Below are 14,466 nucleotides of genomic sequence, written 5' to 3'. Positions count from 1 at the left end.
ATGCTAGAGGAAAACTCCTCTGAGCAACAGCATTTCAGCTCTGTAACACTCAGAAAGTGTGACGTGTGTAGCATGTTTCTTAGTATCTGCCTGAAGCTTACCCCAATCAAATTCCACAGCCACATAGCTTCACACGAGTACCAAGGCAAACAGAGCAGGTCAACTGGGCTGACATATAATAATTATAATACTTAGGATTTGCATACTGCTATTCATCTCAAAGCACTCCGTAAACGTAACTAAACATGAACTAAGAAGCAGATGTACTGGGAGCATGCTGCTGAGACTGGATTATTCCTCAAAGTGGCATCCATTATAAAAAACCAAAAACCAAAAACCAACAACCAACCAAACAAAAAACCAACAAAACACAACAAAACACAGCTCTTCACTTTAGATCAGTGAGTCAGTTTCACCAGCATTACACAGATGCATAAAGGCAGGAGTCTAATGGTCAATTTCCATCAAGAAATGAACTATGTGCTTAGATCCACGTGCAGGGGAAAATACAATGCTCTTTTAAAAAGACTTTTTTGCTAAGCTTCCTTTTAAGCATCCATCAACCAGCTTCAAACAAATCTGGATTTCTATGAAATATGAAATTTGAAATATGAAATATGAATTTCTGTTTCAAGATGAAGGCCTCTGCTTCAAGCAGATCTGCACACTTCTGCAAGAGAAACAAGCAGCTCTTTTTATTTGCTTAGAATGAACTCAGCTATGGAAGCAACCTGAATTCTAACCTGCCTTGTACATCAATTAAAAACGTAACAGTTGTGTGCCGCCTGCAAAGCCATTACTACCAGCTGTAATACAGGAGGCTGAACAAAATCAGCCAGACAGCAACTAGACTTGTAAACTGTGGATGAGCTGGTTGCTACAGAAATCATTTGACTTGAAAATCTAGCACTCTGACCTGAAACACAAAATGTGCTGTGAAATGAAATAGAACAATATCATGCAAACTGCTTAAAGAACTGGAAGTAAGACAGCCTGATATGTGTTTGTTTTCTAAGCAAGGGCTGCCTGTGCCAGTTTATGAATTGATATACACACAAAAGGGAATAATGCAGGCTGGCACTGAGGCTAAGGACAGTGCAGCTAAAAAGAGTAAGACAGAATTTCTGTAAAGACAGAAAGGCTTGGCAGGCACCACACTGACCTCTTCAAATTTGGCAAATAGGAACAGAGGTGTCCATTTTCCTGCACCTCTTTAGTTCAAGTAGAGCTGCTATGTAAGTATTAAAAATAACTTTATGATAGTAAATACATCCATGAGCTCTAAAAAACAGCACAGGAATTCAGCGCAGAATAAGACAAAACAGAGCCATCTTCCCAATGGTTCCCTAAAGGACTGCCATGAATAACACACATTTATAAAATTTTGAGTCTGGACAAACAGTATAAATGCCTGACAAAACAGGAAGACACCTGCGTCACAGTTCGTTATCAAATTATCTCCCCACAGTGAAAAGGCTTAACCTGAGAAATGAATTTAGGATTAACTTGCCTCCCCAGAAAATAGCCCTAGCCAGGAAAATACAGCTACTCACTTAGTCTGGGATAGTCCTCCAGCAGGAAATTCCACCTTTTGGTGTTGATATCTGCAATAGTTACAAACACTGTCGTAAGTCTTTAAAAAAGACTGAATTCTCTGTCCCTAAGAACATGGCTATCCATCTATATCCTCTGCATTTTAGAACTGCTTTAAAAGAATTTTTACTTATCCAGCAATCAATTCTCCTCTGCTTACTTCTACATTTAAGCAGTTTGAAGTACAATTAAAAGTATGAGCACACATCTAGAAGTGGTGGTATCACCAGAGCAAGCCAAGGTCAGCTCCCTCAATGAACCTTTGCAAAAACCCACCTGCCCAAGGATTTTGGCAACCACTTTCTTTTCACTCCAAGAAAGGATGAAGAATGTGTGTGAAGGTTCTTATTTGTCAACCAACAAACTTTAGCTTCCGTCAGTAACACCACTGCTTTCAATTTTACCTCTGTATCTTACAAGGGTTGTGCTCAGGATGGTACAGAGGAAATTCACCAATTCATCAATACCCAAAATGTACCTTGAAGACTTGGCTGGCAGGTTTATCCCTGGGCAGCACCTGCCTACAACTTCCAGGGAAGGCAGAGTGAATTCAGTCAGCTAAAGACACAGCGAGCTAGCTGGGGCCCTGCCCAAACAAGAGCCCCAGGGATTTTTCCCCATGCTGTCACTGACCGGCTGTGACACTGCGCATGTCATCTCATTACTCTGTGCCTCAATTCCCACATTACGAGTGGGAAAAAAAATGATATTTCCCGTTGAATTCTGAATGCCAACAGAGAAGCACTCTGCAGTTCCACTTGCCCCCAAAACATCAGTAAAGCTGCTGGTAAACTGGATCTGCTCAGGTAGTCGCAGTCATTATACATCACAGAAAAAAAGAAATATAGGAATGTCAGACTGCATTTGATGATAAAGACAAGAACTTATGCATGGTCTTCATACTGCTGGCAAATTATCAGCACATCCAACTTCAACAGTAAATATAATTGTGCTGAGTCCTGAAGTATCACTTTGGCCCAGAAGAGTACATGTTCTGCCATGGAGTGCAGAACACCGATATAGCACTATGTCATAACTATGGGAGCTCAAAATCTTCACCAAAGCACAGCTTCTTATGCTCTTTTAGAGGGATGTACTCTTATAATCTCTCCTCTGAAGTGTTCAGAGCATTCCAGAAGCAGCCCAAACAATGTAATTAGAATAAAGCAGAAACAACAGAGACTCACCATAATTTCTGGAACCCATCTGCTTGAACACTCCAATTACTTCTGCAGAATACCCAATATCAACCTCAAACCGCAAGCGAGAGATCAGCACACACTTCCCTTTGACACAGGCTGAGGGTTTCTTCCAGTTCTCACACATCTTCAAGAGGGATTTCACATAAATCCTATTGCCAGCAAAACAAGAGCCTGATGCCAAGCCAACTGCATTTTCTCCTTCCAGTGGTGCCAGAATTACTGACGGAAGTTGATTTGCTGCTTCCACTAGGGAGAAAAACAGGAGATAGAGAGAAAAGAATTAATAACGAAGAACACTGATGAACTAAAGATGCACAGGATGGTTTGGGAAGATAAAGAACAGGAGGATGACAAACAAATCATGTGTCTTCAAGTTTAAAAGGCATGATGATTCCCTGCTTTCACTCACAGGGCTGAGGACCAGAGAGAGTGATGGCCTGGAGGAGCAGGTTGATGGGTTTTTCCACAGAGAATACAGCAGGGGTAGAAGGCATATGTGACAGTAGGTGAACAAGGGCCTGTCAGCACTGTCACTGTATTAGGCTCCCTACTGGCAATTCCAAAATGTGGCTTATTAGGGCAGGGGAAGCAATCTGCAGATTTACATGAACAGTAAATTACACACAGCATTTTCACTTATGAAGTCGCAGGGATAGGGCCATGGTGATCAATAGTATGTGCCTTAAAAGATGGAAGGTTACTTCTGCAAACAGCAAAGGAGAAAGATCTAAAAATATTTGCCTCCTGCCTCATGTAAGTGTCTGATACATAACCTTATCTAGGAGGACTGCTGCATGTTCACAATCCTTTAGGAAGGAATCTAGTCCAAACCACTAACTCCTTTGTTACAATTTAAGTCCATAACCCTTTATTCTTCTGTGTCTTAGAGTTAGACTTTTACTTCCCCCCAACCATCTGCCCTCCAATCTTACTGCTGGCTAGCATTCACCTCTGTCATGATGCTGGAGCATGGGGAGAGAGGGGACACAGCATTTTACAGCTGTTAGCCTGAAACCACAGCTATCCACACTAGTAAACATTCCACTTCTCCCTGTGTTCCTCTGCCAATCTACACACATATGTTGTCTTTATTATTACAGCCAAACTGTGATGCTTAAGAATAATTTTTTTTCTTATATTTTTACAGCATCAAATAATGAAATTCATCCCCAAGACTCCAACGCATAGGTACTACAGTAAAACAAAGATTCACGAACATCTCTAGTCCATTAGACTCAAAAGCAAGGGACCCCTAAGCGCATGTATTTGTAGAGAGAAGCAGTCTTCCCTATCAGGTAGCTTTTTAGCATAAATCCAGTCCTTTAAGCATTAAGCTGCACATCATGATCCACTCTGCTTCTTTTTAAATAGTCCAGCTTACTGATATGCAACAAAAACATACAAAATCTAAGTTCAGTGGTTAAGATTTGAAAAGGGAAAAAAAGAAAGAAATAAATTCAGACACTTTCTTCCTAATCAGAAATAAATAAATAAACCATTTGTACTTAATTCAACTTTATTTTAAATTAATAACTGACTTCCAGAAAAAACGCAACCATTTGAGATTTATACTCCAAAAGAAAAAAATTTAAAAATTAAAGTGAAACTAACTTTTAAAGTAGAGGACTAGGAAGCCACCAATTTATAATTTCTACTCCCACTGCATCAAGCAAAAGATTTTAGATGCGATGTAGCATTACATAGTTAGATCTCACGTCTACAACAAATACTGAAATTGTAAAAAAAAAAAACCCAAAAAAAACCAAGAAAAAAACCCCAAACCAAAAAACCATAAAAAACAAACCCAAACAAGAAAACCCCAAACTTTTTTTTACTATTTTTTTCTAAATTTGACTACGTTTAATTATTTAAAGTACAAAGAAATAAATGTAGTACAGGATAACACTATTCAGAACAAAATTAACTGTAGGAACCTTTAAAATAATTGTTTTTACACTTACAAGTCTTCAAACCAAGGCCCTTTTAAGTCCGTTCCCCTTTTTCAGGGTATTTTTCTCCAGACATCATTGCCCAATGATGATCAGATACTGTCTTCACTTGTCAACGTGAACTTTCCAGAAAGAACTCATATTTGATAGCTTTAAGGAAAAACCCTGAAAACCATCCTCTTCTCTTGCAAGCTCCTTGGTGCAGAGACTCTGCTCTCATCTGTACGTGATACACTTCAAGCAAACCAGCAGCACTTCAATTATAAATGTGTGGCAACCCACATGGGAAGCTAAAATACCAGCACTCAACTGTGGGTTTTTCAAAGTGCTCAACTCAGGCCTAATTCTGTTCCCACTGAAATCAATAGTGATTTATCACTCACTTCAATACAATATGCTTTTGAAAAGCTTACCTGAAGTGTTTGCCTCTATCATCTCTCAATCTTTCCAGAATAAAATGACAGGAGAGAAAGAAGAGATAAGACCATACTTGGTATGCTAAAAGGCAAATCCATTTTCAGGCTCACTCAAAGCCTTAAGAAATGACTCTTTATCCTTTTCTGATACCCAAATTAACAGGAAAATATGTCTGTTGTGTTGTTTATTTGGGGTGTTTTGGTTTGTTTATTTTTCAGGAAAAAAAAAAAAAGAAAAAAAAGAGCTGTTTAGAAAGCAAATACATGAATAGACCTAGAAATTAAGCATCAGCAAGTAGAACACAGTTCTCAATACAGATTCATATGAAGTATGTGCACAGTAGATATTTCTCCTACGATAAGGCTTGTTGGACACTGGAAAATTCAGCAACATCAGAAAAAGTTAAATGTATGCTTGGTATTTATATTATGTGAAAAATTAAGTTATTTCTAATCAACTACAAAGTGTCAGAAAAATGCTATGAGCTAGATGCCTAACAGGCATTATGTTTGAGTAGCACTGGTTTTGTTACTCCAGACAATAACAAAACTAAATAATAATTATGGAAGACAGTGGAAGGGGGTAAAGATTTGGATTATTTTTTATCATTTACTTACTGAAACTGCTGTAATCTTTCAGGCTGAAATTCCATTTTTTCGTATCAGGATCTAAAACAGGTCAGAATACAAATCATGTAGAGCACGAAAAACATGGTGGTGTGAAACACCCATGCAAGGTAAGCCAGAATTCAAGCTACTCATGCAAGCTTTTCTTATACACATCTGAAAAACAGTATGCTCAAGTTTACAGATACATGACACCAAAAAAAGCTATAGAAGAATCAGCAGCCATTCACAGGGCAACACATGGGAGAAACAAAAGTGGAATACAACAAATAAAGGCAGTGAGAAAAGACCAGAAGCAAGCTAAAACGTGGAGACTCCACTGCTCTCAGTAACCCAGTTAATAGCATCACCTCATCAACTCTGAACTACAGCTGTAGTGACCCATTTTCCCATATCAATTTATGACAATTTCTTTTGCTCCCAACGGCTCCAAGCAGCTACTGTCACTACACTTCTTAGAGCACTGTTCATAAAGCAGGGCCTCTAACTTCTTGGCTAAATCCAAGCCCAAGCTATATATGCCCAGAATTTCTTTCCAATTTCAGCTGTCTTTACTTTTCAAATCCCCACTTAATACCACGTATTTTACCCCAGCAACAGCTACACTTCTAAGAATCATAGAATAGAATAATAGAATAATAGAATAGTTAGGGTTGGAAAGGACCTCAAGATCATCTAGTTCCAACCCCCCTGCCATAGGCAGGGACACCTCACACTAAACCATCTCACCCAAGGCTATGTCCAACCTGGCCTTGAACACTGCCAGGGATGGAGCATTCACAACCTCCCTGGGCAACCCATTTCAGTGCCTCACCACCCTAACAGGAAAGAATTTCCTCCTTATCCCCAATCTAAACTTCCCCTGTTTAAGTTTTAACCCATTACCCCTTGTCCTGTCACTACAGTCCCTGATGAAGAGTCCCTCCCCAGCATCCCTATAGGCCCCCTTCAGGGCATATAGCAACTACCGTTCCAGCAGATGCTGAAACTTCAATATCATGTAAACAGAGATCATAGTTCAGGTTGGAAAGGACCTTAAGACCACCTAGGTCCAATCCCCCTGCCATGGGCAGGGACATTAGATAACAGCAAATAACCAATTCTTACCATAGCTTTTGCTTGGTATCTTCTTAAACACTGCAATAAGTTCAGCATTATACCCTATTTCAACCTGAAATCGGTCTTTCCCATATTTCACGCATTTTCCTCTTGTAACACTATTTCCTTTCTTGCAAGAGGCAGCTTCAAAGGTAGAGCCGGCACTAACACAGCTGGTCAGCTTCTGCATCCTACCTCCTTCCCCTTCTCTTTCCTTTGGTCTCCTTGTGTTTATCAGCATTTCTGTATCACTTGGGTTGGCACTGCTTGGTGGTGTAACATATTTTATGGCAGATTTTTTCTGACTCTGTAAATCTTTACTACCATCAGGGTGCCTGTTATCAATTAATCTGGGCTGAGATGATTCCGTAGGGGTTTTGAAAGCTGGGTAGCATTTGGGCTGCTGGAATGTACCAAGATTAATTAAAGCTTGTTGTCCATGTTCCTGACCATCAGCATCCACATAATGTTTATGGGAATAACTCAGAGAATTTGCGATCATTGTAGGCTTAATGCCACTTGCTTGTTCCGAGTTCTCTGAACAATTCTTTTGTTGCTCTCCATGTGAACCAGCCATCTGTTGGTTTGCAGTGTAATGATTATAATCTTTCTGAAGACAGCTCTTCTGCACAGGACTGTTTGGATTCTGTTTGTGCTGGCTAATGAATCTGACATGATTGTTCTCTTCCTTCAAGCTTCCCTGATGGCCTGGACTCTGTTCTTTCACCTGAGGTCCAGCGACCCCCAAGTGCCCACCTCTGTGGGCTGCCAACCTCTCTGCTCTCCTAGCCAAAGCCAACTGGCGGTTCTCTTCAATTCTTCTCTTTTGTTCCTCTGTAAGGCCTGATGACATCTTCAACAATTCAAACAATAAATCTGAATCGAAACTGCATCAGGAATTAATCAGAGTCACATGTGTCTGTAAAAGACAGTAAAAAGAGACAGGAAGTTTCAACTGTGTTCCCCACAAAAATGGTTATTGTATTGATAACTAAGTATTACTAGCGAGTATTACTGTAACTGATCCTACACAAAAACCCAGTAGTACAGCAAAGCTGTCAGACCAATGCTGAGCCATTATCAGCAAGCAGATGCCGACAGCCACTGCTGGGGCTTTGCATGTCAGTTCCACATAGATAAAACATATAGAAAAAGGAGAAAATCCCTATTCTGCTACAGTTCTGAGCATGCTTCTCTGCAAATCCCAGCAGAACTGGTAAAATAGCCAAGGCACAGGGACATCCTGCACTGCAGGACCAGCCCTGCAAAGAGATGAAAGCAAAGGAATACATTTCTGTACAGCCTTGTGTGGAAGTGTTTCATATTTCTGGTACCTAAAGCAAAGATGGGGAAAAAACCCTGTCTTTCCTGATCACCTTCCAGTTTGTGGGCATCTCACAATGTGCAGCAAATACATACTGAACCCCAAAGTGCAGAATCAGCTGCCGCCTTGAGAAAGGGCCACTCACAGACCGAAGCCATTGCGATCATAGCGAGGACCTGGCTCCCACCACCTCTCCCGGGCGCTGGCCTCACTCCATCTACTCCCTGCTCCATGCCCCAGGCGGCTGCCCACCTTGCAGCACTGAAACCTATTTTCCTCATCACCCCGTGACAAGTGAAGCTCACCCCTTGCCCCGCTCCTTTCCCTGGCACCCGGGACCCCTATCGAACACTGCCCTGAGGTCCCGGCCCCAACCCCGCAGGCTGGGGCCCCCACCATCCTCAAGCACCGCCGCTAGGCCTCAAGCACCACACTGAGGCCAGGGTCCCCGCCCGCTCCCTCCCGTCCCCCCGGAGCTCCACTACAGCCCGGGCCGGGCCGCTTCCCCCCGCAAAGCCCGCGCACCCACCGGCTGGCAGAGGCCAGGCTCGCAGCCGCACAGACTACAACTCCCGGCAGAACCCACGTTCCCGCCCGGCGGCGCCAAGCGGCCGCAGACTGCGGCACACCGGGAACCAAGAAACCGCGCGCGGGGCGCTGGGCCCGCTGGGAAATGTAGTCTTCCCCTGGCGGCGCCATCTTAGGGGCCCTGGCAGCCGTCCCGCCCCACTCTCGTCGAGGTTCGGCTCAAGCACGCACGCTGTATGCAGGGGCCCTGTTGTCGGCCGCGGGCTGAGGCTCTGCCCCGGACAGCTCCCTGTGCTGCACGGCTAGGGCAGCGCTCCCTCACCGGCTGCTTCTGGTGTAGGGGGCCTGACATGCCAATGTGCGTGGCTTTTAAATGGGTGGCTATGAATGGGGAATAAAAAATGGTGGTAATGTATGAGAAAGGATGAAAACCCTGTTGTAAGCAGTGAGGAGGAAATCCACCCCAGAGTGTTAAGAGCAGCGGCTGACATTTGTGCAAGGCCGCTGTCTGTGATGTTTGAATAGTGGTGGAGATGAAGGGGTGACCTTCATGACCAGAAGAGGGCAAATGTCAGAGCTATCTACAAGGAGGTCTCAAAAAAGGACCGAGAAAAATACAGGAGAAAGTATTAGGGCGATTCTTTCTAGAAATGATCCCAAACCAAATGAAGCGGGTGATAGGAAAAGCCTGGCAGATCATGCCAGACTAACCTGATCACCTTCACAAAATAGCATTCCAGTCTACATAGGGAGGGCAGTGGATGTTGTTTACCTGGACTTCAACAAAGCATTCAGCCCTGTTTCCCACAGCCTCCTCCTGGATGAACTGGCCAGATAAAGACTAGAGGGGTGGTCTGTGAGGTGGGTAGGAAACTGGCTCACAGGCCCACAGGTCAGTGGGTTTTACCAAGGCTGGCAGCCTGTTACAAGTGGGGTCCTTCAGAGGTCAGTACTGGGCCCCATGCTGCTCAACAAGTTGCACTGGAAGAAGTTTCATCTTGATATAAGAAAGAAGTTGTTTACATGGAGAGCAATCAATCACTGGAAAGACCTCCCCAGGCACACAGTGGTGTCCTCATCACTGGAGGTTTACAAGGTACAATTGGACAGGGTGCTAGGTTGCTTATGTAGGCTCCCTTTCCCACAAAAGGCTGGACCAGGTGATCTTTCAAGGTCCCTTCCAACGCGGGCTGTTCTGTGGTTCAGTGAATACCTTCATAATAAGGTAATATCCTGGGCTGCATCAAAAGGAGCGTGACCAGCAGGTCGAAGGAGGTGATCCTGCCCCTCTACTCTGCTCTTGTGAGACCTCACCTGGAGTATTGTGTGCAGTTCTGGTGTCCTCAACATAAAAAGGACATGGAACTGCTGGAACAAGTCCAGAGGAGGGCCACAGGATGATCAGGGGACTGGAGCACCTCCTGTATGAAGACAGGCTGAGGAAGTTGGGGCTGTTCAGCCTGGAGAAGAGAAGGCTGCATGGAGACCTCAGAGTAGCGTTCCAATACCTGAAGGGGGCCTATAGGGATGCTGGGGATGGACTCTTCATCAGGGACTGTAGTGACAGGACAAGGGGTAACGGGTTAAAACTTAAACAGGGGAAGTTTAGATTGGGGATAAGGAGGAAATTCTTTCCTGTTAGGGTGGTGAGGCACTGGAATGGGTTGCCCAGGGAGGTTGTGAGTGCTCCATCCTTGGGAGTGTTCAAGGCCAGGTTGGACGAAGCCTTGGGTGAGATGGTTTAGTGTGAGGTGTCCCTGCCCATGGCAGGGGGGTTGGAACTAGATGATCTTGAGGTCCTTTCCAGCCCTAACTATTCTATGATTTGCATCAAAGTTCTGAATAAAAGAGTCTCCCAGGGTTTTAATTATATGTGGGGCTTGATTACACACATCGAGCTGCCCTTCCTGGATGATCATGATCCCCATGTGCATGACCAGAGCAGTACCTGGGGAGAAAGCAGAGAAGCCCTGGGGAGAACCATAATCCCCTCCCATCTCTGATGCACTACCCTGCCCAGTGGCAGGTCTGGAGCTGCCACCCTGTCCCCAGATGACATTTTCTCCCCCTGACAGACCCTTTGGCTGAGGACACCGATGGCAGCTGGCTGTTTCACAGTTTATTCACTCTTCTCTCTGATGGTTAATTAGAAAAGGTTATCCTTAAATTGCTTCCTGATTAAGCAGCAGTTACTGCCGTTAGTCAGGAGCTCATCAGCCTGAGAAAAACAAGGCAGACAGCAAGAACGGGTGCAGCTTGACACATAGCAAAACCCTGGGAGTGCTGTTACTCACCTGGGAATTGCACAGCCACAGACATGAGCCCACCATGTGCACACTGGTCATGGCAAACACACCACTTCTAAGGAAAACCCAGGCCCAGGGTTTTGTCCCAGCTTCTCTCAAGAAAAAAGTTGAACCTTTTTCCAGATCCAGGCTCCCTCACTGCTCAAGGGGTTTGCAAGGAAGGGATGCTCAGCCCATGACCTCCCTTCAGATCCTCTGCCATTGCCCTTTCTTCCCCTGCAAGCCAGCAGACTTCAGCTGACTAGGCAGCAGAAAGAGAAAGAAATGGATGAGGGACCTTATTTAATCCTCCTTGTCACACTTTTAACTGCCCAAAGCTAAACCAGATGCCAGTGTCACATATGGGAGAGAGGGAGAGAACACGCAGAGCATAACTCTGCAACTATTTCCAGATACCTTCTACCCCCAGCAGTTATCCACTTCCAGGTCTCTGGTGATGGCTTCTTATGCTTTGGGAGATCTGGGGTGGGGGCGGGGGGCTGGGGGGGAGGAGGTGTAAGGGAAGGGGGAGATTTGGGAAAAGTGGAGAAAAGACCCTGTCAGGGAATGTCCCCAAGTTATGGAAATGATGAGAAAGGGGAATGTCATTTGCAGAGAGCTCTTGGGTTGCACAATCAGGCAGACACAGACAGACGTTGGAGCATTTGTTCCAAATGGCACAACTTCAGCAAGGCACAAGGAACAGCCCAGCCATGCAGTGAGCAGACCTACAAAATGAGAGGCCGTTTGTGAGTAGTTTGCTGGTAGCACTCCAGGTGTCCTTTCAGTCAGAACATGCTTCCAGCAGTGGCTTGGACTCACGCTCCACATAGTGGGTCAGGGAGCAGAGATGCAGTAAAAAAATCCTGGGCAGACTGGGAGGGTTAGCGCACCTCAGCTCTGTTGCAGAGGAAATGGTTCACCCATTTCTGAAGAAATGCGCCCATTGGTAAAAAAAAAAGAAATAAGGAATTTGGGTTCCAATGCTGTTCTTAACAGGATCTTTCTATCACTTGGATCATGCTCTAAACATCCTCTCAATGGCTGGGCATCTGGTCCTGATGGCTGGCTCTCAGGTGAGGTCAGAACTGCATCTTGTGTGAGCAGCAGCTAATATCCAAAATATGAGTGACCCAAGATGCCAGAGCTATTCTGGAATCTCATGGATTGTCCTCTGAGAGGTTTTGAGCTGTTCTTAGGAGGTCCTACTGCTGTCACAGCAAATACATTTGCCCCATTCCTCTGCCCTGCCAACACACCTTAGTGGTTCTCCACATGGACAGAGCTGGCTGCCTTCATCCTGGATGAAGGGTAAGCCTGCACTCTCTGCTGGGGCTGAATTGCATGTAGAGCTGCTGTGTGTAGCAAGGACATCCAGCAGACAACTGGAAATCAGCCCAGGCTAATAGTCCTCAGATGCCCCAGCTTCTTGTAGGGTTTTGGTAGCTCACGCTGAGCTCAGAGATACCATTACCAGTGCCCAAATATGCTAGTCTTTGACCAGCTATAGAGAGCTTGTAGAACCTTCCAAAATAAATTAATCCCATGCTAGTGAGCCTTATCAGTTCCTTCCCAGCTAAAATCAGTCAAGTGGCTGGACTGGGGACATGCTGGTCAGCTCTTCAGGGAAGGACTTGGGGCAAGAGAGTCAGAGAGAACGCCCTGGACTGGCAGAACATCTGGTTGGAGAAACCCTTTCTTGTAGGCTGCTAGGATCTGACTGGAATGCTTTCTACAGCACCTGTCCTCTGTAGGCTGCAGTGTTGTGCTTCCTCTGCTCTGGTTTGGTGTCCTCAGTGGGTTCTAAGCTGGCTAATAGGCAACCAGAGCCCAAGGCTTGGAGGGTGCTTGAGTTTGGGGGAATGCTGAATCTGCGTATCCCCACCCCACCCCATGCCAGTTCTTTCTGGTTATCTTGGACATCTGTTACTCACTTCTGCTCTTCCCCTGCCATCATGGCACATCAAGGACCTGCTGGCTCATTTGACAGCCCAACTAGTACTGCAAGTTAACTCTGAATCAGGCCCTTTCTCCAAGCATCTTTATAGCACCAAAGACAAAATTCGGAGTCTGCTGAACCTATCTGCCCTTGAAACTCTGATGAAAGAGGACCTGCAGAGGCTTTTCTTTGAGCTTTTCCAGCATGAGAAGGTTGCCCCCCTCCTCTGACTGCCAGCTCAGTGAAGACCACTTCTTTTTCCCTGCTCTTTGGCCACCCAGTGCAAGGAAAATTAGTCACCCTCCACTCTTTTGAAGCAGCCTCTTTTATCTGCACAGCTTGTTCCTCCCTGGCATGCTGAAGCCCTCCTGCTCTTGTTTATAGTACAACCCCTCCAACAGATTGCAGGGTCTCTTTTTTGCCTTCTGTCCTTCTTGGCTGGATTCCTCTCCACAGCTCCAGTCCAGAGCAATGGTCTGCATAGCACATGGCCTCTGCTTTGCTGCCAGACTGCTGCCACACTCACAGGGCTGCTGAAAATCTAAACTGACTCTTGATCTTACACGATGCAGCCCAGGTGGGGGGGGTCAGTTTGCTGGCGGATTTTAAAGAGAAAAAACCTACATTGTACACTGAGATACAGACAGCACTTCCAAAGCTTCTGTGTCACTAGCATTTAATACAGTGTGAGCTGTGATCCAGCTAGGGTGAGGGCATCAGCAATGTGGACTCTCCAATGTCTTATAGTATGCTTAAGATCGAGGCAGAGGACATCCCTCTGTTTCGAACAACTGTGGTTTTTTTTTTTTGCTCCACATGCTGAACAAACCTTATCTAAGTGAAACACAGCTGAACTGGCAGGAGGGTGCAAAGTCAGAAGGAAGGACTTGTGGACACACAGAAAATGAACTGCATAAGCTTTATTTCCATAGGAAGCCAGTTTAAAAAAAAGTTGCATTCCTAGTTCTATTCTGGAGTTTAAATTACTGGCCTGGTTTTCAAGCTCAGAATAAGCAGCTAATCCTATGGCTTTAGTATTGATGTGAAGCCAACTTTTAAGATACTGTTTATTAAAGCTAGCCACAGTTTTCTGCCTTTTCCTGTTGCACGAGAGACCCAGAGGTATGGAGAAGTCCTTTAAGCAGGAGCATCAGAGGTTATTGATGTTGAATAATTAACCACCAATGTAATATTAATGGTCCTTTGCCCTTGCATAGGAGCAGCATCTCTCCTTGGAGGATCTCAAAGCATACTCCAGACCAAGAGGAGCTTGTGGAGCAGCTGTGGACTTCTGTGGGATGCAAAGTCTGATGCCAAGGGGGCTTCCAAGAGGCAGACCCACAGCTGTGGCATGCCCAAGACTTTCTTAAAAGCTCTGAGCTTACAGTGGGTTCTGATACAACTGTTTGCATTGTCTGTTGTGACTTAGTTGGGAGCAGCATAAGACCACTGCTTTAATTAGGAACATGGACTTAGCACAGGACTCTGTTCTTCCTCAGTCTTCA

General features: G+C 44.9%; 1 protein-coding gene across 2 annotated transcripts in view; it reads right to left on the bottom strand.

Annotated features, from left to right (window-relative positions):
* SMARCAL1 (SWI/SNF related, matrix associated, actin dependent regulator of chromatin, subfamily a like 1) overlaps nt 1-8,850 on the bottom strand; it is a 39,915-nt gene extending 31,065 nt beyond the window's left edge. For both annotated transcript variants that reach the window (XM_065671543.1, XM_065671544.1), the window contains exons 1-5: nt 8,739-8,850; nt 6,895-7,804; nt 5,779-5,829; nt 2,781-3,041; nt 1,554-1,604 (exon numbers count right to left, since the gene is read on the bottom strand). In XM_065671543.1, the coding sequence (XP_065527615.1) occupies nt 1,554-1,604; nt 2,781-3,041; nt 5,779-5,829; nt 6,895-7,738 (1,207 nt within the window). In that variant the 5' untranslated portion in view covers nt 7,739-7,804; nt 8,739-8,850. The remainder of the gene's footprint in view (nt 1-1,553; nt 1,605-2,780; nt 3,042-5,778; nt 5,830-6,894; nt 7,805-8,738) is intronic.
* Nucleotides 8,851-14,466: the final 5,616 nt, after the last annotated feature.

Source organism: Lathamus discolor, chromosome 3, assembly GCF_037157495.1.
Source record: "Lathamus discolor isolate bLatDis1 chromosome 3, bLatDis1.hap1, whole genome shotgun sequence".
In the NCBI taxonomy this organism is placed as follows: Eukaryota; Metazoa; Chordata; class Aves; order Psittaciformes; family Psittacidae; genus Lathamus; species Lathamus discolor.
Note: the sequence above shows the minus strand (reverse complement) of the source record. Positions and strands in the feature narration are given on the sequence as shown.